A 24,982-nucleotide genomic window follows, 5' to 3' on the forward strand; every position below is an offset into this window, starting at 1 on the left:
CCCTCTGCATCTGTGCAGCGCTCCCTCAGTACTGCCTTCTGCATCAGTGCAGCGCTCCCTCAGTACTGACCCTCCGACAGTGCAGCGCTCCCTCAGTACTGCCCTCTGCATCAGCGCAGCACTACCTCAGTACTGCCCTCTGCATCAGTGCAGCACTCCCTCAGTACTGCCCTCTGCATCAGTGCAGCGCTCCCTCAGTACTGCCCTCTCCATCAGTGCAGCACTCCCTCAGTACTGCCCCCTGCATCAGTGCAGCGCTCCCTCAGTACTGCCCTCTGCATCAGTGCAGCACTCCCTCAGTACTGCCCTCTGCATCTGTGCAGCGCTCCCTCAGTACTGCCCTCTGCATCAGTGCAGCGCTCCCTCAGTACTGCCCTCTGCATCTGTGCAGCGCTCCCTCAGTACTGACCCTCCGACAGTGGTGTACTACCTCAGTACTGACCCTCTAATAGCGCAGCGCTCCCTCATTACAGACCCTCCAGCAGTGCACAGCACCCTCAGTACTGACCCTTCGACAGTGTATCACTCCCTCAGTACTGACCCTCCGACAGTGTTTCACTCCTCAGTACTGACCCTGCGACAGTGCAGCTCTCCCTCAGTACTGGTCCTCCGACATTGCAGTGTACTCCCTCAGTATTGACCCTCTGATAGCACAGCGCTCCCTCATTACAGACCCTCCTACAGTGCACCGCTCCCTCAGTACTGACCCTCCGACAGTGCAGCGCTCCCTCAGTACTGACTCTCCGACAGTGTATCACTCACTCAGTACTGACCCTTCAACAGTGCAGCTGTACCTCAGTACTAACCTGCGACAGTGGTGTGCTCCCTCAGTACTGATCCTCCGACAGTGCAGCGCTCCCTCAGTACTGACCCTGCGACAGTAGTGTGCTCCCTCTGTACTGACCCTCCGACAGTGCAGCGCTCCCTCATTACAGACCCTTCAACAGTGCAGCGCACCCTCAGTACTGATCCTGCGACAGTGGTGTGCTCCCTCAGTACTGACCCTCCGACAGTGTATCGCTCCCTCAGTACTGACCCACCGACAGTGGTGTGCTCCCTCAGTACTGACCCTCCGACAGTGCAGCGCTCCCTCAGTACTGACCCTCCGGCAGTGCAGCGCTCCCTCAGTACTGACCCTCCGTCAGTGTATCGCTCCCTCAGTACTGACCCACCGACAGTGCAGCGCTCCCTCAGTACTGACCCTCCGACAGTGTTGCGCTCCCTCAGTACTGACCCTGCGACAGTGGTGTGCTCCCTCAGTACTAACCGTCTGATAGTGCAGCGCTCCCTCATTACAGACCCTCCCACAGTGCACCGCTCCTTCAGTACTGACCCTTCGATAGTGCAGCGCTCCCTCAGTACTGACCCTTCGACAGTGCAGTGCTCCCTCAGTACTAACCCTTCGACAGTGCAGCGCTCCCTCAGTACTGATCCTGCCTCAGTGCAGCGCTCCCTCAGTACTGACCCTCCGACAGTGTATCGCTCCCTCGGTACTGACCCTCCGACAGTGCATCGCTCCCTCAGTACTGACCCGGCGACAGTGCTGTGCTCCCTCGGTACTGACCCTCCGACAGTGCAGCGCTCCCTCATTACAGACCCTCCCACAGTGCACCGCTCCCTCAGTACTGATCCTCTGACAGTGCAGCGCTCCCTCAGTACTGATCCTGCGACAGTGTATCGCTCCCTCAGTACTGATCCTGCGACAGTGGTGTGCTCCCTCAGTACTGACCCTCCGACAGTGTATCGCTCCCTCTGTACTGACCCTCCGACAGTGTATCGCTCCCTCAGTACTGACCCTCCGACAGTGCAGCGCTCCCTCGGTACTGATACCCAGACAGTGCAGTGCTCCCTCATTTCTGCCCCTCCGACAGTGCAGCGCTCCCTCGGTACTGACCCTCCGACAGTGTTGCGCTCCCTCAGTACTGATCCTGCGACAGTGGTGTGTTGCCTCAGTACTGACCCTCCGACAGTGCAGCGCTCCCTCAGTTCTGACCCTCCGACAGTGTAGCACTCCCTTGGTACTGACCCTCTGACAGTGTTGCGCTCCCTCAGTACTGACCCTGCGACAGTGTTGCGCTCCCTCAGTACTGATCCTGCGACAGTGGTGTGCTCCCTCAGTACTAACCCTCTGATAGTGCAGCAATCCCTCATTACAGACCCTCCAACAGTGCACCGCTCCCTCAGTACTGACCCTCCGACAGTGCAGTGCTGCATCAGTACTGAGCGTCCCGCAGTGCAGCGCTTCTTCAGTACGGATCGTCTGGCAGTGCAGCGCTCCCTCAGTACTGACCCTGCGACAGTGTTGCGCTCCCTCAGTTCTGATCCTCCGACAGTGTAGCACTCCCTCGGTACTGACCCTCTGACAGTGTTGCGCTCCCTCAGTACTGACCCTCCGACAGTGTAGCACTCCCTCGGTACTGACCCTCCGACAGTGTTGCGCTCCCTCAGTACTGACCCTGCGACAGTGTTGCGCTCCCTCAGTTCTGACCCTCCGACAGTGTAGCACTCCCTCGGTACTGACCCTCCGACAGTGCAGCGCTCCCTCAGTACTGTGCTGTCCTGTCAGCCTTGTGTTTGTGGACAAGTCTCTGGAGTGAACCCACAACCTTCTGACTCAGAGGCGAGAATATAGAGCTATGCCCTGCTGTATGCTGCCCATCAGCATATTTTTGCCTGGATACTTTGTGGATGATTTAAAAATAGAAGCAGTAACCCCTCTTGAGAAATAAAATGGGCGTTAATATAACTGAAATAAAATAAATGAGGAAGCATGGTGTGGTGATTAGCAGCCATCATTATCACCTCAGCAGTGTGAGTGAATTCTGCAATGTAATCTTAAAGCATAGAAATCCATTCCTGTCCGAGAGGATGAGCAGCTGACTTCCTCCTTTATTGGCAGCCTTAAAAAAGAAATAATTTGCATTTCTATAGTGTCTTTCACAACCTCGGGAAATCCCAACGTGTTTTGCAGCCAATGAAGTGCTTTTGAAGTGTAGTTATTGCTGTAATGTAGGAAACGTAGCAGCTACCTTGTGCACAGCAAGCTCCCACAAAGAGCAATGCAAAATCATTGTAAGATAGAAATATAGCAACATAGGAGGAAGAGGAGGCCATTTAACTCCTCAATGTATCAGACGTACGATTTCTGGTAGCCGCCCAGTGTTGAATGAAATTGGCCCTCTTACCACCCCTCTAATATCTTTTCCTGTTTCTTCTTCAAGGTCAAGATTGTTGAGGGCAATAGTTGCTTCTGCTGTGAAGACAACCAAGCAATGAAATGCAATGATAAGAAGGAGATATTGATATTATACCCGGTTCTCTCCGTCTCCTGTGACACTGTCCGACTTGTGCTTAAGGTACAGTTCAGACGTAACGAGGAACCCACTGTGAAACTGCAAAGTGTGTTTGGAAAGCTCTTAGCTAAGATTCTGCGTAAATCCCGACCAATTTAAACTAAACCAGCAGGAACAATGGGATTCATTAAATCAGTGTAGACAAAAAAAGAAAGTGTTTCAAATGTAAAAAAAACACCAGTTCTGCACAGGTTTCAGAACCTCAAGTCAGGATTCCTTTGTGTAATTCATGCTAAATGTTAGTTGAATGTTAGGAAAGAAATTATACTTCTGGTGACAGCAAGCCAAGGGCCACGACCTGTGGCGGTAGCTCACTCCCAGAAACAACCTCAGTTGAAGAGGGACACTGGGATGCAACCAGGCCATAACACCAAGTGCAGCAACTAATTCCATGGCTATTCAAAGCAGGGACATACAAACATATGAATTAGGAGCAAGTGTAGGCCACTCAGCCCCTCGAGCCTGCTCCGCCATTTGACAAGATCATGGCTGATCTGATTGTAACCACAACTACACATTCCCGCCTACCCCCAATAACCTTTCACCCCCCCCCCCCCCCACCTTGCTTATCAAGAATCTATCTACCTCTGCCTTAAAAATACTCAAACTCTGCTTCCGCCACCATTTGAGGAAGAGAGTTCCAAAGACTCACAACCCTCTGAGAGAAAAAGTTTCTCCTCATCTCTGTCTTAAATGGGCAACCTCTAGACCCCTAGTTCTAGATTCTCGCACAAGAGGAAACATCCTTTCCACATCCGCCCTGTCAAGATCCCTCAGGATCTTATATGTCTCAATCAAGTCACCTCTTACTCGTCTAAACTCCAACAGATACAAGCCTAGCCTGTCCAACCTTTCCTCATAAGACAACCTGCCCGTTCCAAGTATTAGTCTAGTAAACCGTCTCTGAATTGCTTCCAATGCATTTACATCCTTCCTTAAATAAGGAGACCAATACTGTACACAGTACTCCAGATGAGGTCTCCCCAATGCGCTATATAACTGAAGCATAGCCTCCCTACTTTTGCATTCAATTCCCCTCACAATAAACACTGACATTCTATTAGCCTTCCTCATTACTTGCTGAACCTGCATACTAACCTTTTGCGATTCATGCACTAGGACACCCAGATCCCTCTGCATCTCTCACTATTTAGATAATATGCTTTTTTATTCTTCCTGCCAAAATGGACAATTTCACATTTTCCCACATTATACTCCATTTGCCAGGTCTTTGCCACTCACTTAACTTATCTATATCCCTTTGTAGCCTCCTTATGCCCTCTTCACAACTTACTTTCCAACCTATCTTTGTGTCATCTGCAAATTTAGCAACCATATTTTCGGTCCCTTCATCAAAGTCATTTCTATAAATTGTAAAAAGTTGAGGCCCCAGCACTGATCCCTGTGGCACACTGCTCGTTACATCTTGCCAACCAGAAAATGACCCATTTATGCCTACTGTCTGTTTCCTGTTAGCTAGCCAATCTTCTACTCATGCCAAAATGTTATCCCCTACACCATGAGGTTTTATTTTCCACAATAACCTTTGATGTGGCATCTTATCAAATGCCTTCTGGAAATCTAAGTACAGTGCATCCACCAGTTCCCCTTTAACCTCAGCACATGTTTCTTTTTCAAAGAACTCCAATAAATTGGTTAAACATGATTTCCCTTTCACAAAACCATGCCCCCTTCCCCAGACAGAAAACTGGGACGCAGAAGTTGACATTGCTTTGCCCCAAGTGGGGCTCAAAGCAGGACTGTGCATTCTGGGGATTAGACCCCGGGTGCTGAAAGCAGAAACGTCCCAGACCTGCTCAGTATCTCCTAGTGGGTAAACCCCAGGACCCTTCTAATCAATTAGTAGGATCAACTTTTTGATGTTATATCTGATTTAAAAGAATGTGGCTGGAAACAAGATCAGAAAGTGACAGGATAAGTAAAGAAGACTGTTAAAAAATAAGCAGACAAATTTCTGGGCTTTATAAATAGAGGCATAGAGTACAAAATCAAAGAAGTTATGCTGATCTTTTATGAAACACTGGTTAGGCCCCAGCTGGAGTATTGTGTGTAATCCTGGGCACCACACTTTAGGAAGATGTCAAGGCTTTGAGAGAGGGTGCAGAGGAGATTTATTAGAATGGTACCAGGGTTGAGGGACTTTGGTTAACTATCTCATTAGAGCATCAAGTGGAAGCATCAGGCATGTGGTTAAATGCACAATAAAGCTCTTTCTATAGTCAACTATGCATTCCCAATTTGCTGCTAACACACGGCCTAATTGTGACAACTCTGATCACAGACAGAATAACATTCATTACTTTAGAACTGGATGCCTTCAGTTCCATCAAGTGTTCCCTTCTGGTCCTATCTGAGCAGTTTGAAAGGCATGAATTAGGTAGATTTAATTGTTATTTATCACTCTTTGTTGTGTTTTTGAAGTTTTATAAATTTATGGCCTGCTGTGAAGGTTAGAACCCATGTTGTATGGGTATCAACTGGGACCAAACGTTATAGAATCATAGAATGATACATTTGAGAAGGAGGCAATTAGGCCCACTCCCCCTGCTATTCCCCCATAGCCCTGCAAATTTTTCCCCTTCAGGTATTTGTCCAATTCCCTTTTGAAAGTTACTATTCAATCTTTTTCCAACACCCTTTGAGGCAGCACATTTCAGATCACAACAACTCACAACATCTCCTCATTCCCCACCACCCTTCTCGTTCTTTTACCAATCATCTTAAATCTGTATCCTCTGGTTACTGACCTTCCTGCTTCTGGAAACAGTTTCTCCTTATTTTCTCTATCAAAACCTCTTCATAATTTTGAACACCTCTATCAAATCTCCCTTTAACCTTCTCTGTCTAAGGAGAACACTCCTTAAGTTTGAAGAATTCTGTTTGTGTAATCTACACCAATCTAGGCAACACTAAACCAGGTCTAAATAATCCATATGGAATGCTTGGACGAGACTTACTTTTTCAAGTTCCTTTTCATGTCCTGACTTACTAGAAATTAGAATACCTTGTTTATTACTTTTACACACTCTGCTCCAGCTTTGTTCAAGTTTAATAGATTTTGATAGCCATTGTGGAATGATACGTGTTCCCATAATAAGGACTGTGTCTTCTGCTGGTTTGGAGGCTTGTTAACTACTCTATAATGCTGAGCATCCAGCCTGTTGCACAGTTCATGGGAAAATTCATTATAGTAAGTCAGTCTCAGTTTCAGGAATGAGCCTCAGGCTTAATATGTTGAATTATGTTGAATGTACAGCACAGAAATAGTCCATTCAGCCCAACAGATGCATGTTGGTATTTATTCTCTGCACAAGCCTCCTCCCACCCTACTTCGCCTCACCCTATCAGCATATCCTTCTATTCCTTTCTCCCTCTTGTGCTTATCTAGCTTCCCCTTAAATGCATCTATGCTATTCACCTCAACCACAACCTATGGTAGCAAGTTCCACATTCTCACCACTCTCTGGGTAAAGTTGTTTCTCCTGAATTCCCTATTGGATTTATTATTGACTGTCTTATATTGATGTTCTCTACAACGACAGCCATGGCTCCTGGTCTAGACTGCATGGCAGTTGCTGAATCATTGAATTCTTTCCATTCTTATTTTCAGGATCTGCTGTTTGCCATATGTGTGCTGAATGCATTGACCACCACAGTGTGTGTTGTGGCCGCTGCCTTACAGTATCTCCAGATATTTGTTGGCCGACGACCCCAGACGGTGAGTTTATTGAGTTCATTTTGAACGAAGGCCAACGCTGCTAATCTTTTGATTCGGTGGCCAGAATTACAAATGGTGCCTTAATCAAAGGGACACAATCCCATTCATAATTTGTAGCACTTTTGCCTCTGAGTCAGAAGCTTGTGGGTTCGAGTCTGACTCCAGAGATTTGAGCACATAATCCTAGGCTGACGCTCTAGTACTGAGGGAGTGCTGCACTATTGGAGGTGCTGTCTTTCGGGTGAGAGGTTAAACCAAGGCCCATTTGCCCTCTCAGGTGGATGTGAAAGATCCCACAGTGCTATTGGAAGACGAGCAGGGGAATTCTACCTAGTGTCCTGGACAATATTTATCACTCAATCAACATCACTAAAACAGATAATCTGGTCATTATCACATTACTGGTTGTGGGAGCTAGCTGTGCGCAATTCACTGCTGTGTTTCTTACATTACAACAGTGACTACACTTCGAAAAGTGCTTCATTGACTGTAAAGTGCTTTGGGATACTGTGAGGTTGTGAAAGGCGCTAAATAAATGCAAGCTCTTTCTTTTTCTTTGAGGACTTCTCTCAGTAATGCCCCAAGGGATGATGAGAGCTCTATTCAAGCTTGCAATTCTCCAGAGGTGGGAGCCCTTATTTCTAATGTGGTGTGATGGGCCATTATCAAGTGATGATAAGTTTGGACAAAACATTGGGTAGGCAGCAGAATGTCTTACAGCTCAGCAAGCCATAAAAAGAGGCCCAGAGATACACAGAGTGGTAGATCTAATGAGGGTCTCAGCAACAGGGAGCATTGGACTGCATGTGGCTCCTGAACCTGTTTAAATGCACTAAAGGTTCAGCCCAGAGGCTGCCGCATGAGGAACGCTCTTCAAGACAGTTCTGATGAGGGACAATCTGTGAAAGATTAACCTGTCTTTTCTGTGTACAGTTACCGATGACATTTCTGAATGTTTCAACTACTGTGCTAAATTTAAATAAAGAAAAGAGGCAAACCAATGTTGTTTATTTTGTCTCTTTGCAATGCTTTATTTCATCTGGCAATGTAAACTGAAAGGGAATTCGGGATCCTATATATTCCTGCTGCTTTTAAGCTTTTATGTATGGAGTTTCCTAGTGTATTTGAAGACATCCTGACATTTTTAAAAATCCCTTATGTGATGACATATTTTGATTCCCTAGTGCTGACTGTTAGTGAACCAGAGTCAGAGAAATCATAGAAAATTACAGCATGGAAGGAGGCCATTCGGCCCATCGTGTCCGCCCTGGCCGACAAGGAACCTTCCAGCCCAATCCCACTTTCCAGCTCTCGATCTGTAGCCTTATAGTTTACGGCACTTCAAGTGCATATCCAAGTACATTTTAAATATTATGAGGGTTTCTGCCTCTACCACCCTTTCAGGCAGTGAGTCCCAGATCCACACTACACTCTGACTAAAAGAATTTCTACTTGAGTCCCCTCTAAACCGCTTACCCTAAATCTGTGTCTCCTGGTAATGGACCCCTCAGCCAAGGGGTATAGGGATTTCCTATCCACTCTAGACTCCTCATAATTTTATACACTTAAACCCTAACCCTAACCCTAACCCCTCAGCCTCCTCTGCTGCAAAGAAAACAACCCTCACCTATCCAATCTTTCCTCATAACTAAAAGTCTCCAGTCCAGGCAACATACTTGTAAATCTCCTCTGTATTCTGTCTAATGCAATCACATCTTTCTTATATAAAAGCAAAATACTGCAGATGCTGGAAATCTGAAATAAAAACAAGAAATGCTGGGAATACTCAGCAGGTCTGGCAGCATCTATGGAGTGAGAAGCAGAGTTAACGTTTCAGGTCAGTGACCCTTCTTCAGAATTGGCAAATATTAGAAATGTGAAAGGTTATAAGCAAGTAAAGCGGGGGTGGGGCATGAGATAACAAAGGAGAAGGTGTTGATAGGACAAGGTCACAGAGAATAACCCACCAGAAGGTCATGGAGCAAAGGCAAACAATATGTTAATGGTGTGTTGAAAGACAAAGCATTAGTACAGATAGGGTGTTAACGGACTGAAAACTGAACAAGCCGCAAGTACAAACATGAAAAAAACGGTGGGTAGGCAAACTGAACAAACTAAGATAAAATAAAGTAAACACAAAAAAAAAGATAAAAAAGAAAAAGTAACTAAAAATAAAAGTAAAATGGGGGGCCCGTTATGCTCTGAAATTATTGAACTCAATGTTCAGTCCAGCAGGCTGCAGTGTGCCTAATCGGTAAATGAGATGCTGTTCTTCGAGCTTGCCTTGATGTTCACTGGAACACTGCAGCAATCGTCTACATTGGGGAGACCAAACACAGACTGGGTGACTGCTTTGCGGAACACCTCCGCTCAGTCCGAAAGCATGACCCCAAGCTTCCGGTTGCTTGCCATTTCAACATTCCCCCCTGCTCTCATGCTCACATCTCTGTCCTGGGATTGCTGCAGTGTTCCAGTGAACATCAACGCAAGCTCGAGGAACAGCATCTCATTTACCGATTAGGCACACTACAGCCTGCCGGACTGAACATTGAGTTCAATAATTTCAGAGCATGATGGGCCCCCCATTTTACTTTTATTTTAAGTTATTTTTTATTTTTTATTTTTTTAATTCTTTTTTTGTGTTTATTTTATTTTATTTTATCTTAGTTTGTTCAGTTTGCCTACCCACTTTTTTTCATGTTTGTACTTGTGGCTGTTCAATTTTCAGTCCGTTAACACCCTATCTGTACTAATGCTTTGTCTTTCAACACACCATTAACATATTGTTTGCCTTTGCTTCATGACCTTCTGGTTGGTTATTCTCTGTGACCTTGTCCTATCTACATCTTCTCCTTTGTTATCTTTTGCCCCACCCCCGCTTTACTTGCTTAAAACCTTTCACATTTCTAATATTTGCCAATTCTGATGAAGGGTCACTGACCTGAAACTTTACCTCTGCTTCTCTCTCCACAGATGCTGCCAGACCTGCTGAGTATTTCCAGCACATCTTTCTTATGTTGCAGTGACCAGAACTGCATGCATTCTCCAGCTGTGGCCTAACTAGTGTTTTATACAGTTCCAGCATAACCTCCCAGCTCTTATATTCTATCCCTCTGCTAATAAAAGCAAGAATCCCGTATGCCTTTTTGACCACCTTATCTCCCTGTTCAGCCACATTCAGGAATCTATGGACATACACTCCAAGGTCCCTCTGTTCCTCTACACTTCTCAGTTTCCTACTATTTATTGTTTATTCCATTGCCTTGTTAACTTTCCCCAAATACATTACCTCACACTTCTCCAGACTGAACTCCATTTGCTGCTGTTTCGCCCACCTGACTTGTACATTGATATTTTCCTGCAGTCTACAGCTTTCTTCTTCATTATCAACCACATGGACAATTTCTGTATCATCTTCAAACTTCTTAATTGTAATCTCTACATTCAAGTCCAAATCATTGATAGGTATCATAAAAAGCAAGAAACCTAGTGCGGAACCTCAATGAAAACAGTCGTCCAGTCACAAAAACACCCATCAGCCATTACCCTTTGCTTCCTGCCTCTGAGCCAGTTTTGGCTCCAACTTGCCACTTTGCCTTGGATCCCATGGGCTTTTACTTTCGTGACCAGTCTGCCATGTGGGACCTTATCAACTGCCTTACTAAAATCCATATAAACTACATCAAATGCACTGCCCTGATTGACCCTCCTTGTTACCTCCTCAAAAAATTCAATCATGTTGGTCAGACACAACCTTCCCCTAACAAATTCATGCCGACTGTATTTGATTAATCTGTGTCTTTCTACATGAAGATTTATCCTGTCCCTAGGAAATTTTTCCTCTACCGAGGTTCGGCTGACTGGCCTGTAATTACTCAGTCTATCTCTTTCTCCCTTTTTAAACAAGGGTACAAAGTTAGCTGTCTTCCAGTCCTCCATCACCACACCTGTAGCCGGAGAGGATAGGAAAATGATGGTCAGAGCCTCCGCTGTGCACAATTTCTACATTTGCTATTTGTTCAGCATTGACGTTATAAAATGCTGTGTTTCCCATTTTTTGGCATCTTACTGCAGGTGTTTATACGATTAGATCTGTTCATAACTGTTACCTGGTTTGTCCCACAATGAGACACTTAATCTCATGGTTCTTTGTTGCTTCCTGTGCTTGGTCAGGTTGAAGCCCAGATTCCCCAAGAAGAGTCTGATGGTGCTCGCCAGATTCCTGATTCTGATGAATTTGTTCCCCCCATTCCGCCTCCTCCATATTTCTCCAATTTCTGTTCCTACACTCCCAGGATTAATCCACGGTAAGGAGCATAACACTTTCAATCTTATTATATCTAGCGGGCTAGAATATAAAGAGGAGGAAGTTTTGCTACAGCTAAAGAAAGTCCTGATTAGACACATCTGGATTATTGTGTATAGTTCTGGGCATCGCACCTTAGAAAGGATATATTGGCCTTGGAAGGAGTGCAGTGCAGATTCACCAGAATGTTACCAGGGCTTCAAGGGTTAAATGATGAGGATCAATTACTTAAACTGGGTTTATATTCCCTGGAACAGGGAAGATTGAGAGGTGATTTGATTCAGTGTTTTAGGCTTTTGAAAGGATTGATAGCGAGGATGGAGAACATTTTTCTGCTGATGGAGAGAGTCTAGAACAAGAAGACATAATCTTAAAACCAAAGCCAGGCCATTCAGGAGAGAAATTAGGAAGCACGTCTTCACACAAAAGGTGATAGAATTGTAGAACTTTCTCCCACAAAAAAAAGTTGGTGCTCCCTCAATTAATCATTTTAAATCTGAGATTGATAGATCTTTGCTAGACAAGTTTATTAGGGGATATGGAGCCAAGCGGGTGGATGCCCCTATTTCAGAACATATGCAAGGATGATACCAGAACTGAGAGGTTATATGCATCAGGAACAGGCTGGAGCTTTTTTCTCTAGAAAAGAGAAAGCTGAGGGTTGACCTGATAGAGGTCTTTAAAATTACGAAGGGGTTTGATAGGGTAGACATAGAGAAAATATTTCCACTTGTGGGGTGAGTCCAAAACTAGGGACCATCAATATAAGACAGTCACTGATGAATCCAATAAGGAATTCAGGAGAAACTTCTATACCCAAAGATTGGTGTGAATATGGAACTCATTACCACAGGGAATGGCTGAGGTGAATAGCATAGATACATTTAAGGGGAAGTTAGATAAATACAAAAGGGAGAAAGGAATAGAAAGACATACTGATAGGATGAGATGAAGAGGAGTGGGAGGAGGCTCAAGTGAAGCATAAACATGGCATGGATCAGCTGGACCAGATGGTCTGTTACTGTACTGGAAGTTCTATGTAAGCAACATATAACTCTTGGTTAATTAAGCAAGCTCTGGAGTAGCCTTGTCATGAAGACCTCACCTGCCAAAAATGAGGCATATTAATTTCATCATATGAATATTAATTTTAAACTGTTGATGGAATGAAGAAGTGACTTGTTTAAAGAGATCAACAGTGACTGGAAAACATTTGCATACCAAGAGACAGTGCCTGGAGACAATAGAATGGCTCCTTGGTCCAATTAACCCAAATGGATTTTGATCACCAGACATTGAGTGTGTGAGAAAGCCAGCATTCCAGGGTGTCTGCTAAGATGGAGAATCCACAAACGCAGGAGTTTGTTAAAACAGCTAGTCACATGACTAACCTGCTGGCCCAGGTTTTGTTTGAACTGCTCACAGCACAGTTTGTCAGATTGCAACTGAACTTGGAAGAAGAGAGCCTCTCTCCTGGCTAGGTCTCTCTCACGAATCTCCGGATCCACTAAAGTCACTTCAACCTCAAAAGGGAAAAGACTCCTACATTGTAACAAGTTTTAAAGCATGCACTGGGCCCCAATGAAATGGCAAGACTTACCGGCAATCAAAGACTCTACATTGAACTCAAAGGACCATAAATAAATCCAGCTATTGCCTCGAACGTTCCCCTTTATCCTTTCTACTTTTCTGTCTCTATCTGCGTGTGTGTTTATCATGTATGCATGCTAGTGTGGTCGCATCGCGTATTCGTAGTCATTAACCAAATTAGAGTTTAAGGTTAATAAACTTCCACCTTTCTTGTTTAAATCTAAGAAAACCCTTCTGGTTGATTTTTTGGTTTTACAATTGGAAAGCAGTGAACAAGGATTCACTGAGGGGGAGCTAAAAACATGATGTTTTAAAAAATTAAACCCTGTTACAGTCAAACCAGGCAAAGGCTGAGAGGGAACCCCTAGACCCCTTTCTCACCTGGTCGTAACAGAAATTTGGGGGCTAGCATCCTGGATTTGACCCACAGACAAATGAGGAAATTGGAAGTGAGAAGCCAAATTGATCCCAATTTAGAAAGAGAAAAGATTTCAATACAGGTTTTCTTGTGGTTGTGTGTGCTAGAATACGAACATGTCTGTGACTGAAGCCAATAACTCCCCAAGTCAGGGTGAAGTCACTTGGGATTGTTAAAAGCACTGTCTATGGAGGAGTTGAGGAAAATTACTGAGCAGTGTGGGATCACTGTCCAAGCCAAGGCTAGAAAGTATGAACTCCATTGACTAGTGGCCAATTATTTTTCCCTTGAATCTGAAGAAGCAGAAACAGGGTTAGAAATAGACCCTGACAGGGTATTGCTGGCAAAGATACAATTTGAGCAGAGGAAACTTGAATTTGAAGACAGAGAAAGAGAGAGACAGGAGAAAGAGAAAGAAAGAGCCTTCCAGGAGCAACGTGAGGAAAGAGAAAGCGAGCAAGACAGAAGAAAGAAAAAGAGAGGGAGGAAAGAGAGAAAGAAAGAACCTTTCAGAAGGAATGTGAAAAAAAAGAGAGGAGCGAGAGAAAGAGCGAGCCTTCCAGAAGGAATGCGAAGAGAAAGGGTTGAGGCGGCTTGAGTTAACTAGGGGGTGACAGAGTAACCCCGGCGAAAAGCCAATATGGAGGAGCATAATTCAGGGCTGGGTACAGAATTATTAAAGCTTTCCCAATTGATCCAAAATTCAATGAGGGAGATGTGGAAGAATTTTTTGTATCTTTTGAAAAACTGGCAAGGCAGTTAAAGTGGCCAGCTGAGACTTGGACTCTGCTGCTACAAAGCAAGCTAACCGGAAAAGCCCATGAGGTTTATTCCCAGTTGCCAGATGAGAGTTCATCAAATTATGAACTGACAAAAATTGCTATCCTCGGGGCATATGAGTTAGTACTGGAAGCCCATTGCCAAAAGTTTAGAACCCACAAGAAGCAAGCTGATCAAATTTCCATGGAGTTTCAGAGAAATAAGCAGCTGGCTTTTGACCAGTGGCTGAGGGCTCTTAAAGTGCAGCTCAGCTATGAAAATCTCAGAGAGGTAATTTTGCGAGAGGAATTTAAAAACTTTCTCCTACTCTCCATAAAGAAACATGTAGAGGAGCAGAAAGTTGATAGAGCCCCCAAGCCGCAGTGCTGGCTGATGAGTTTGCTTTAGTCTGTAAGTCGGTTTCCCAGGGGAAAACCTTTCCTAGTCATCCCCACAAAATGAAAAGGACAAAGGTTGGGAAGGTGATAGAAGCCCAAGCAGTCCTGGGAGAGAAGGAAAAGCAGGAGACCCAGGGGACCCTCCTCCAGCCAAAAAGGAAGGGGCTGTAAGTAGGACTGAGACTGTGAAACCTGTGTGGTTCCATTGTAATAAAGCAGGATATATAAGAGCTGACTGCTGGAAACTAAAGAGAAAACCTGTAGGGTTAATCAGCGCGCACCCGCTCAGTGAAGGAGAAGGGACCCTGATGGAAAGCACAGAAATCAAGCTGTGGCTTTAACTGCAGTAGCGGTAAGACCCAGGAAGCCTACTGCTGCAAGTACAGGAAAATTTAATAGGTTTCCTGAAGGTTATCAGGGTTTTGTGTCTGAAGGGGGAGTAACCCCATACCCTTCGAGTGAGGCAAGCAAGCCCATAGTAATCCTCAGGGACACAGGGGCCACTAGATCCCTTTTACTGGGAAAAGGCCTGACCTTTCTCCCAGAGAGTGCAGAGAACACCAAAATGGTGGTGAATGGTATTGGAGGGCAGTGTATGCCTGTACCTGTACACCGGGTGCATTTGGAGTGTGACCTAGTTTTGGGACCGGTGACTGTAGGGATTGTCCCTAGTTTGCCTGTGGACGGGGTTGACCTGCTCCTAGGTAATGATCTGGTGGGGGTGAAGGTGGTAGCTTCCCCAGTAGTGAAAGAGAGACCGCAGGGGGTCAGAGAGACAGGGCAGTGGCAGGAGATGGTCTCCTGCAGTTCCCCTGAATGTATAGTGAATAAGACCATAGTCAAACCGGCTCCCCCAGAGGAGACTGAATTGGCACTGCAGGCAGATGACAATGAGGTCTGTCTGTCTGAGACTTTCTTTGGAAAGTTAGAAGACCCAGGGAATGAATTAAATGGATCTCCCCTAGCTGAGGCTCAGCGAGCTGACCCAGTATTGAGAGAGTTAGCACAGGCTGCCCAGTCTGAAATTGAAGCAGAGGGAGTCCCTGATGGCTACTATTTAAAGAAAAAGGTACTGATGAGGAAATGGAGTTCTCCTCGCAGACCTGAGAGCAAGGAGTGGACAGTGGTTCACCAGTTAGTGGTGCCACAGAGGTACCAAAGAGAAATATTAAGAATGGCCCATGAGGTTACAGCAGTTTGACTGGCCAAAACTCCACAAAGATGTGGTGGAGTACTGTAGGAGTTGCCACATGTGCCAGGTTGAGGGAAAACCCCAAACTAGTGAAACCTGCACCCCTAAGTCCTGTATCGGTGTTTGGAGGACACTCCAGCAAAGGGCTGGTGAACTGTAAGGGACCCCTGCCGAGAACAAAAGGGGACAGGCAGGCACAAGGCTGGCAACAGGTTAGAAAGGGACAGGGAAAAAGGGACCATGAAGGCAGGTTAAAAGAAGTCCGGGAGAAATCCCAAATGTAAACCCCTACTGTCCGATCAGTCAACCTTGAAATATTTGAAGCGTTAGACCCCATATCTTCCTATGTAAATGCAGACACTAGAAGCACTCCATCAGAGTTGCTAACAGCATTTACAGGAACCTGCAGAGACAAAGAAAGTCCTCAAGAGAGCAGAGAAACTGTGAGGGTGATGCTTCACCTCGTCGAAGTGTTGCAGGGGAATGCATAGAATCTGGGCAAATACCTGCAGGTAGGAGTGTCCCAGAGGATAAAGGGAAGATTATCAAGGAATCCTTCCCCACAGTCAGGAGAAAAGGGAACCAACCAGCCCCTAAGGTGAAAAGCCCTTGCATGACTTGTCAAAGCACTGAAAGAGAGTTCAGAGTGGAACCACCCACTGACGACGCCCATGAGCAGAACTCCAAATTAGGGCTAATTAAATCACACCTCCCCCTGCAGACCTCAACAGGAACAAAGACACCCTAGGCAGTCCTGGAAATGTGCAAACTGGAAAACCTCCCCAAAAACCACATGTTTATTGGGATGCCAAAAAGGGTAGTTTAAAGCAGCACTGCTGCCAAGAAAAGACAGGCTGTAACAATTTTTAGGATTTCTGAATGAATGAGAGAGATACATGTGCGTTTTCCTGTAACTACTCTTCTCTCTAGAACCTTTTAATGAAATGCTCTTTTAAAAATTGCATTTCATTCTGCTGGGTGTGGAGGTGTAATGAAGACCCCACGTGCCAAGAATGAGGCATATTAATTTTGTCATAAGAACATTAATTTTAAACTGTTGCTGGAATGAAGAAATGACTTGTTTAAAGAGATCAGCAGTGGCTGGAAAATATTTGCATACTAAGAGACAGTGCCTGGAGACAATAGAGTGGCTCCCTGGTCCAGTTGACCCAAATGCATTTTGATCACCAGACACTGAGTGTGTGAGAAAGCCAGCATTGCAGGGTGTCTGCTAAGATGGAGAATCCACAAATGCAGAAGTTTGTTAAAACAGCTAGTCACATGACTAACTTGCTGGCCCAGGTTTTGTCTGAACTGCTCATAGCACAATTTGACAGATTGCAGCTGAACTTGGAAGAAGAGAGCCTCTCTCCTGGCTAGGTCTCTCTCACGAATCTCCGGATCCACTAAAGTCACTTCAACCTCAAAAGGGAAAAGACTCCTACATTGCAACAAGTTTTAAAGCATGCACTGGGCCCCAATGAAATGGCAAGACTTACCGGCAATCAAAGCCTCTACATTGAACTCAAAGGACTGTAAATAAATCCCAGCAATTGCCTCGAACTTTCCCCCTTTATTCTTTCTACTTTTCTGTCTCTATCTGCGTGTGTGTTTATCGCATTTGCATACTAGCGTGGTCGCGTCGCTTATTCGTAGTCGTTAACCGAATTAGAGTTTAAGGTTAATAAACTTCCACCTTTCTTGTTTAAATCTAAGAAAACCTGTCTGGTTGATTTTTTTGTCTTACAATTTGAGAGCAGTGAACAAGGATTCACTGAGGGGGGCTAAAAACACGGTGTTTTAAAAAATTAAATCCTGTTACGGTCAAACCAGTCAAAGGCTGAGAGGGAGCCCCTAGACCCCTTTCTCACCTGGTCGTAACACCCCGCATTACTGTTCTAGGACTAGCAATATGGATAGGGCAGCCTGCAACACCCAAGTTATAATGTCAGCCATGTCAAGCTGTGGCTCTCATCCTGCGTGCCCTCAGGTGGGCCCCACCTCTGTCGCTGGGCTAGCTGATCTGCCTGGACTCACCAGGTCCAGATGTGCTGGTGCTGACCCACATGCTGGATTCCAAGGAATGCTGCTTTGTGGATCTGCAATATCCTGGGTGCAGAAAGTGAGTAATCCCGGAATGTCAAATTGTTTGTGTGTCTCTAGGGCGAGATCTATTATTTTTACCCAGTGCTATGTAAGCAGGTCTCTTGTGATGGAGAATAAAGCCACCCATACCCACAACCTGATACCATTGCCCCTTGTCATTTGTCTCTCAGTGTACGTTACAGTATTAGTGACACAACAACAAAAACTTGCATTTATATAGTGTCTTTAGCAGAGTAAAACATCCCAAGGTACTTCACTGGAGAGTTATCAACTAAATTTGATACCAAGCCACATAAGAAGATCTTAGGACAGGTGACCAAAAGCTTGGTCAAAGAGATTGGTTTTAAGGAGGGTCTTAAAGGAGGAGAGGTGGAGAGGTTTATGGAGGGAATTCCAGAGCACGGAGTCTAGGCAGCTGAAGGCACGACCGCCAATGGTGGAGTGATTAAATTGGGGATGCACAAAAGGCCAGAATTGGAGGAGCACAGAGATCTCAGAGGGTTGTGGGGCTGCAGGAGGTAATGGAGATAGGGAGGGGCGAGACCATGGAGGGATTTGAAGACGAGGAGGAGAATATTATAATTGAGGTATTGGAGGTTGAAGAAACCTGGATCAATAAGTATTGAACAGGGTGGATAATTTATAGGTGGTCAGGCATTCATGGACTCTGCTGGGGACTTTCAAATACAGCCCAACAGAAAGGAAATATCAACTGGGGTTTGTCATGTTACTGTAGGTCAGTGTGTATGTTGCATTCTACATTGTTAGCAAAGAGGTCCTCTATATATTTCATGGTTTTTATTTCAATACATACATCAAGATCGCCGTCACTTAAATGGTTTCTTTTACAGCACTCATATCTGTGTGTGTGTGCGTGTGTGTGTGCCTCAACCTGTTTGAGTAAGATCTACGACTCCCTTAACAGGAGATAAAAATCTAGATAATCCTACAATTGCTCAGATTGGTTGTCTTGCTACCTAGATTGTAGCTGGCTAAGACTCAGCCGAAGACTAACTGTTACTTCTATTATTGTTTCAGGATTCTCAGCAATGATGTAATTCCCCTGACTCATATCTATGCAACCAGAATGAAAGGGATTGAAGTGTTTTGTCCAGTGGAACCACCTCCCCCATATGAAGCTGTGGTGAGCAACCAAAATGATGAGCAGGTTAGTAAAGTCAAAGCTCACTTTGTTTACCAGTGAGCACAACTGAAGAGCATGAAGGGTGAGCTTTGGAAAAAGACCATGGGGCTTCATCTTAGAAGGCAGGTGGGGGAATTATTGCATGGCCCATCCATTATCTTCCCAGCCCCACATTCAGTTTCATTCATTTGACATCTGTGGATGAATTGTGAAGCCCTAGCCCTTACCCGCTTTTTGCAGTGGTGGTCCCAGCAAGGGTGAGGGAGGGAAATTCAGCAAAGATAGGCCTCACGACCCCAGATGTTCCTCCATGATCCAACCCAATTTTGGGCAGGAAGGCAGAGGAAATTCCGACCCCACCCATAGGCAATGACCATCTTCAACAAAGGAAAGTCTCCCCTTGACATTCAATGACATTACCATTGTCAAATTCCCCCACCATCCACATCCTGGCAGTCACCGTTGACCAGAAACTTAACTGGACCAGCCACATAAATGCCATGGCTACAAAGGCAGGTCAGAAGCTGAGTATTCTGCAGCTTGTGACTCACCCCCAAAGCCTGTCCACCATCTACAAGGCACAAGTCAGGAGTGTGTTGGAATACTCTCCATTTGCCTGGATGAGTGCGGCTCTGACAATGCTCAAGAAGTTTGACACTACCCAGGACAAAGCATCCCGCTTGATCGGCACCCTGTCCACCACCTTTAACATTCATTCCCTCAACCACCAACACACAGTAGCAGTGTGTACCATCTACAAGATGCACTGCAACAACTCACCAAGGCTCCTTCAACACCACTTCCCAAACCCATGACCTCTTCCACCTAGAAGGACAGGGACAGCAGATGCATGAGGAACACCACCAAGTTCCCCTCCAAGCCACACACCATCCTGACTTGGAAATATATCACTGTTTCTTCACTTTTGCTGGGTCAAAATCCTAGAACTCCCTTCCTAATAGCACTGTTCATGTACCTACAGCACATGGACTGCAACAGTTCAAGAAAGCAGCTCACCACCACCTGCTAAAAGGCAATTAGAAATGGACAATAAATGCCAGTGACACCCACACCCATGCATGAATAAGAAAACCCTCAGTATTCTGATTTTACTGTTTAAAATAATCTATTCCTTCCCGTACCATAGACTATTAACCACATAGTACTCTCATATTTAGTAAAAACTTGCTTGAATATGTGTTCAATATACTTGTCAGATGGGAGTTGAAGATATCCTCCATTTGCTATCTGTAGGGAAGTTGTAAACATAAATTACATATTTGCTATAAAATGGGGTGCGTAGAATTTTCCTGGGGTAGTTTGAGAGGAATGAAGATCAAGTAGCCTTTTTGAAGGAAACACACACTGACTTACATTGATGATATTAGGACAGTTTTCCATGAGCAGAACTATTTAGAGTTTAATATTTACATTGGCTGGAATCCACCAGCAAGCTGAACAATATGTTATTTATATTACAGAGACAGAGATGGAGTATGTCGTTATAAGAAGGCACTTTAATTGTAATGATTGTACATAACAGAGTGCGCATCCTTGCAAATGAATAGGGAAATATTTTGATCTCTCAAGTCAAAATCCATTTAACCCCCATCTATCTGAGCAAAAAAAAAGCATGAAGGAGACGAGGACAACTTCCAATCAGACCCACTGCTTTCAGAGGCCAGCCACATGTCTGCTCTCCAACAACAAATATTTTTTAAAATTCGTTCATTGGATGTGGATGTCACTGACAAGACCAGCATTTATTGTCCGTCCCTATTTAAACTGAGTGGTTTGCTAGGGCCATTTCAGAGGGCAGTTAAGAGTCAACCACATTACTGTGGGTCTGGCGTCACACATAGGCCAGACCAGGCAAGGACAGCAGATTTCCTTCCCAGATGGGTTTTTACAGCAATCCACAATGGTTTCATGGTCACCATTAAACTAGCTTTTTGAAAAATTGAATTCAAATTTCACCATCTGCCATGGTGGGATTCGAACCCATGTCCCCTGGGCCTTAGCCTGGGCCTCTGGATTACGAGTCCAGTGACAGTACCGCTACATCATCGCCTCCCCAGTTGTATTTTTATCGCAGCTTTAATGTAGTAAAACATCCCAAGTTGCTTCACAGGAGTGTTTTCAAACTGAATTTGTCACTGAGACACATAAGGAGATATTAAGACAGGTGATCAAAAGCTTGGTCAAAGAGGTAGGTTTTAAGGAGTGTCTTAAAGGAAGAGAGAGAGGTGAAGAGATGGAGAGGGGTAGGGAGGGAATTCCTGATCTAGGAACCCGGGCAGGTGAAAGCACGGCCATCAATAGTGGTGTGATGGAAATTGAGCATGCTGAAGAGGCCAGAACTGGAGGCCCATGGATATCTCGGAGGGTTGTGGGGCTGGAGGAGATTACAGAGATAGGGAGGGGCAAGACCATGGAGGGATTTGAAAACAAGGATAAGAGTTTTAATCAGCTGTGGGAATGCTCTGTATAAATACTTCGTAATCCCCAACCATAATCTAGCAAAACTCCAGAATGCTCAACAATCTCCACTACTCAACCCTGGGTGCAACCCAACACAGCTATTCGAAAAAAGATAGACTTGCATTTCTATAGCGCATTTTACAAGCTCAGGATGTCCCAAAGTGCTTTACAGGCAATGAAGTACTTTCGGAGTGTAATCGATGTGATGTAGAGAAACACAGCAGCCAATTTGCACACAGCAAGCTTCCACAAACAGCAATGGGATAATGACCAGATCATCTGCTTTTAAGTGATGTTGGTTGAGGGATAAATATTAACCAGGGAGAACTTCCCTGCTCTTCTTTGAAATAGTGCCCATTGGATCCTTTCCATCCGCCTGCGAGAGCAGGCACGGCCTCAGTTTAACATCACATCCAAAACATCACGGCACTTCAGACAGTGCAGTACTCCCTCAGTGTCGCACTGGAGTGTCGACCTGGATTATGTGCTCAGGTCCCAGGAGTGGGACCCAATATTAACTCTTGGTGGCATTCCCACCTTGATGATTGAGTCGGGCACTCGGCAGATTCTAACAGCTGGAGACCCATTTGAATAATGCCAATCAGCTGCTCCCCGGTTCTGGGTGGATACTCAGGTCATTATCACATTGCTGTTTGTGGAATCTTGCTGTGCGCAAATTGACTGCTGCGTTCCCTACTTTGCAACAGTGACTGCACTTCAAAACAAAAACTTGTGGCTGGAATGCCCTTTGGGATAGTGAAAGGTGCTATTAAAATGCAAGCTCTTTCTTTGTTTCAGTTGTATTCAATTAATGAATTAGAGGGACATGCTGACCAACTGGAAATGCAGCCAAAAATCAGAAAAAGCTTCAACGCCTTTTGAATTGGATTAAATGTGACAAGCAGTTTTGGTCTGCGACATTCGGGGAGCTTTGAACCCTGTTCACGAAAGTGGGGAAGGGCTGGATTCGAATACCTTCAGAGATCTGTTACCTCCCGTTGCTCAGGTTTATTCCTGTATTTGGTTGATATTTCGAGCTGTCACGCGATAGCGACGCTGATACCCTGGGCTGTAACCTTGTGTTTAGTCTGCTTCCCCAGCTCCACGACCAACAGTCACATCACATCCCCTTCAGCACAACAGTGCGGCGGGCTGACTTAATCCCAAACACTTGCTTCCTTTAGCTGTCAGGCATTGTCCTTTCTGATTTGATACGTTTATGAATATTCAAAAGATTATATATTTCTTCATGGAGCGGACTGCAGTGCTGGTGAAGTTTGATTTGGGGGGATAGTTTGTCCTCTGTCACCAGTTTTACCTCTGTGCTCTGTACAATTGAATGACTTCCCATTCCGTGGAATATTTAGTTATAAAGGGGAAAAATGGAAAAGTTACCAGCGTAGGTGGAGTTGAAAGGAAGCCGTCCCTTCACTCCCCATCAATTACTTCTTTTGTCTAAAGTTGCTGCTTTTATGTTGACCTACCTTGGCTCCCGGTCCAGCGATGCCTTGACTTTAAAATTCTCATCCTTGTTTTCAAATCCCTCCATGTTCTTGCCCCTCCCTCTTGCTGTAATCTCCTCCAGCCCCCTACTACTTTCCAAGATGTCTACACTCCTCCATTTCTGGCCTCTTGAGCATCCCCAATTATAATCACTCCACCATTGGTGGCTGTGCCTTCAGCTGCCTGGGCCCTCAAATCTGGAATTCCCTCCCTAAACCTCTCCAACTTTCTCTCCTCCTTTAAGATGTTCCTTATACCCACCTCTTTGACCAAGCTTTTAGTCACCCGTCCTAATATCTCCCTAGGTAGCGCAGTGTCAAATTTTGTTTGATAATCACTCCTGTGAAGCACCTTGAGATGTTTTACTATGTTAAAGGCGCTATATAAATACAAATTGTTGTTTGAGTGCAGTGCTATCTGAGAAGGTTTTCTCTAATTTTTCTCCCCTTAAGTCCTGAGAGGGACATTTCATGCTGGGATACACTCACACCTTGTATCTCACCAGGGCAACCATTTCTCATGTGTGAACAATTCGCCTATTGTAGCATCTCACAGCTCAGTCCAATCCTGTTACTCACTCTTCTGGCATGTGCTGTGACCCATCAGTGACAGGAATCCTGCACCATTTGTTTCCCCTCTCTCTCTAGTCCAGCGGGAGACTAACGTCAACTATAGAACCCCTACAGATCCATGGCTATTCAGCCCATTGTGCCTGTGCTGGTGCTGCTCTTCAACTTGAGCCATTGCCATTATCACCATAACTGAGAGGTCACAAAGCTCAGAATAGAGCAGGGATCAAAATTGAGGCCCTCCTGATTTACACAGATCACTGCTGGATTAATCATGGCTCAGTGAGTAAAACTCTCACCTCTGTGGCAGAAGATTGTGGATTCAAGTTTCAATCCAGAGACTTGAGCACAAAATTCAAGCTGACACTTCCCTGTGCAGTACTGAAGGAGTGCTGCACAGTTGGAGGTGCCGGTTTCAGATGAGATGTTAAACTGAGGTACTATCTGTCCCCTCAGGTCAATGTGAAAGTTCCTATGGCACTATTTCGAAGAACAGTAGGGGAGTTCTCCCCAGTGTTCTGGCCAATATTTATTCCTCAAACAACATTACAAAAACAGATTATCTGGTCATTATTGCTTTTCGTGGGATCTTGCTGTGTGCAAATTGACTGCCGCATTTCCTACATTACAGTAGTTACTACACTTCAGAAAGTACTTCATTAGCTGTAAAGTGCTTTGGGATGTTCCTTCTTTGCATGGCTATTTTCCGGCTGATCCAGAATTTTCCTTTTTACATAACTTTGTTAAACAAAGTCCCTCAGCAGGAAATGCGTGTGTGTCTGTGCAGAATCAGTCAAGGCCACACATGCACTTCCTGTCATAATGTCTGGAATTGCAGCTCCCTGATCCATGTGGAGCTGAGCCCCGCCCCCCCCCCCCCCCAGCCCCATCTTCACTAATCTTGGCACAATAGCAGATGTGAGTAATAATTATATAAACATTAATAATCTCACATTGATTTTACTCCTTTGTTCACTTTACGGGTCAATCTCTTGTGGCATTGCACAAAGGGATCTAAGGTGGCCTGTAGGAAGGGGAGACGATAAATGATTTCAAAAGTATATTGCATGGGCACTTATGGGAAATAAACTTTCAGGGCTACGGGTATAGAGCAGGGCAATGGGGTTGACAGGATTGCTCCAGAAAGAGCCAGCATGGACCTGATGGGCTGAATGGCCTCTTTCTGTGCCAAAATGGCTCTATTACTCTATGTAGTCCTTTGTGACATGAGAGAGGGGAATTGAGGGGAGTGGGGAAGGGTATGTGGAGCAGGGGAAACTGGCGGAGTGGGGAAGGGTATGTGGGGGTGTGGAGGAAGTAGGGAAGTTGGGATAGGGTAGGGGGGAGTAGATGTGAGGGAAGGGAATGTGTGGGGACTGGGTAAGGGGCAAATGAAGGAGAGCAACTGGGAAAGTGGGTGGGTG

At 45.2% G+C, this 24,982-nt stretch overlaps 1 protein-coding gene across 7 annotated transcripts in view; it reads left to right on the top strand.

Moving 5' to 3' along the window:
• fam189a2 (family with sequence similarity 189 member A2) overlaps nt 1–24,982 on the top strand; it is a 108,903-nt gene that overhangs the window by 71,670 nt on the left and 12,251 nt on the right. For 5 of the 7 annotated variants that reach the window (XM_068030566.1, XM_068030569.1, XM_068030567.1 and 2 more), the window contains 4 exons: nt 3,222–3,356; nt 6,985–7,092; nt 11,266–11,399; nt 18,900–19,029. In XM_068030566.1, coding sequence (XP_067886667.1) covers nt 3,222–3,356; nt 6,985–7,092; nt 11,266–11,399; nt 18,900–19,029 — 507 coding nt within the window. The remainder of the gene's footprint in view (nt 1–3,221; nt 3,357–6,984; nt 7,093–11,265; nt 11,400–18,899; nt 19,030–24,982) is intronic. The other 2 variants (XM_068030568.1, XM_068030571.1) reach the window with 2 other exon arrangements.

Source organism: Heterodontus francisci, chromosome 4 (assembly GCF_036365525.1).
Source record: "Heterodontus francisci isolate sHetFra1 chromosome 4, sHetFra1.hap1, whole genome shotgun sequence".
In the NCBI taxonomy this organism is placed as follows: domain Eukaryota; kingdom Metazoa; phylum Chordata; class Chondrichthyes; order Heterodontiformes; family Heterodontidae; genus Heterodontus; species Heterodontus francisci.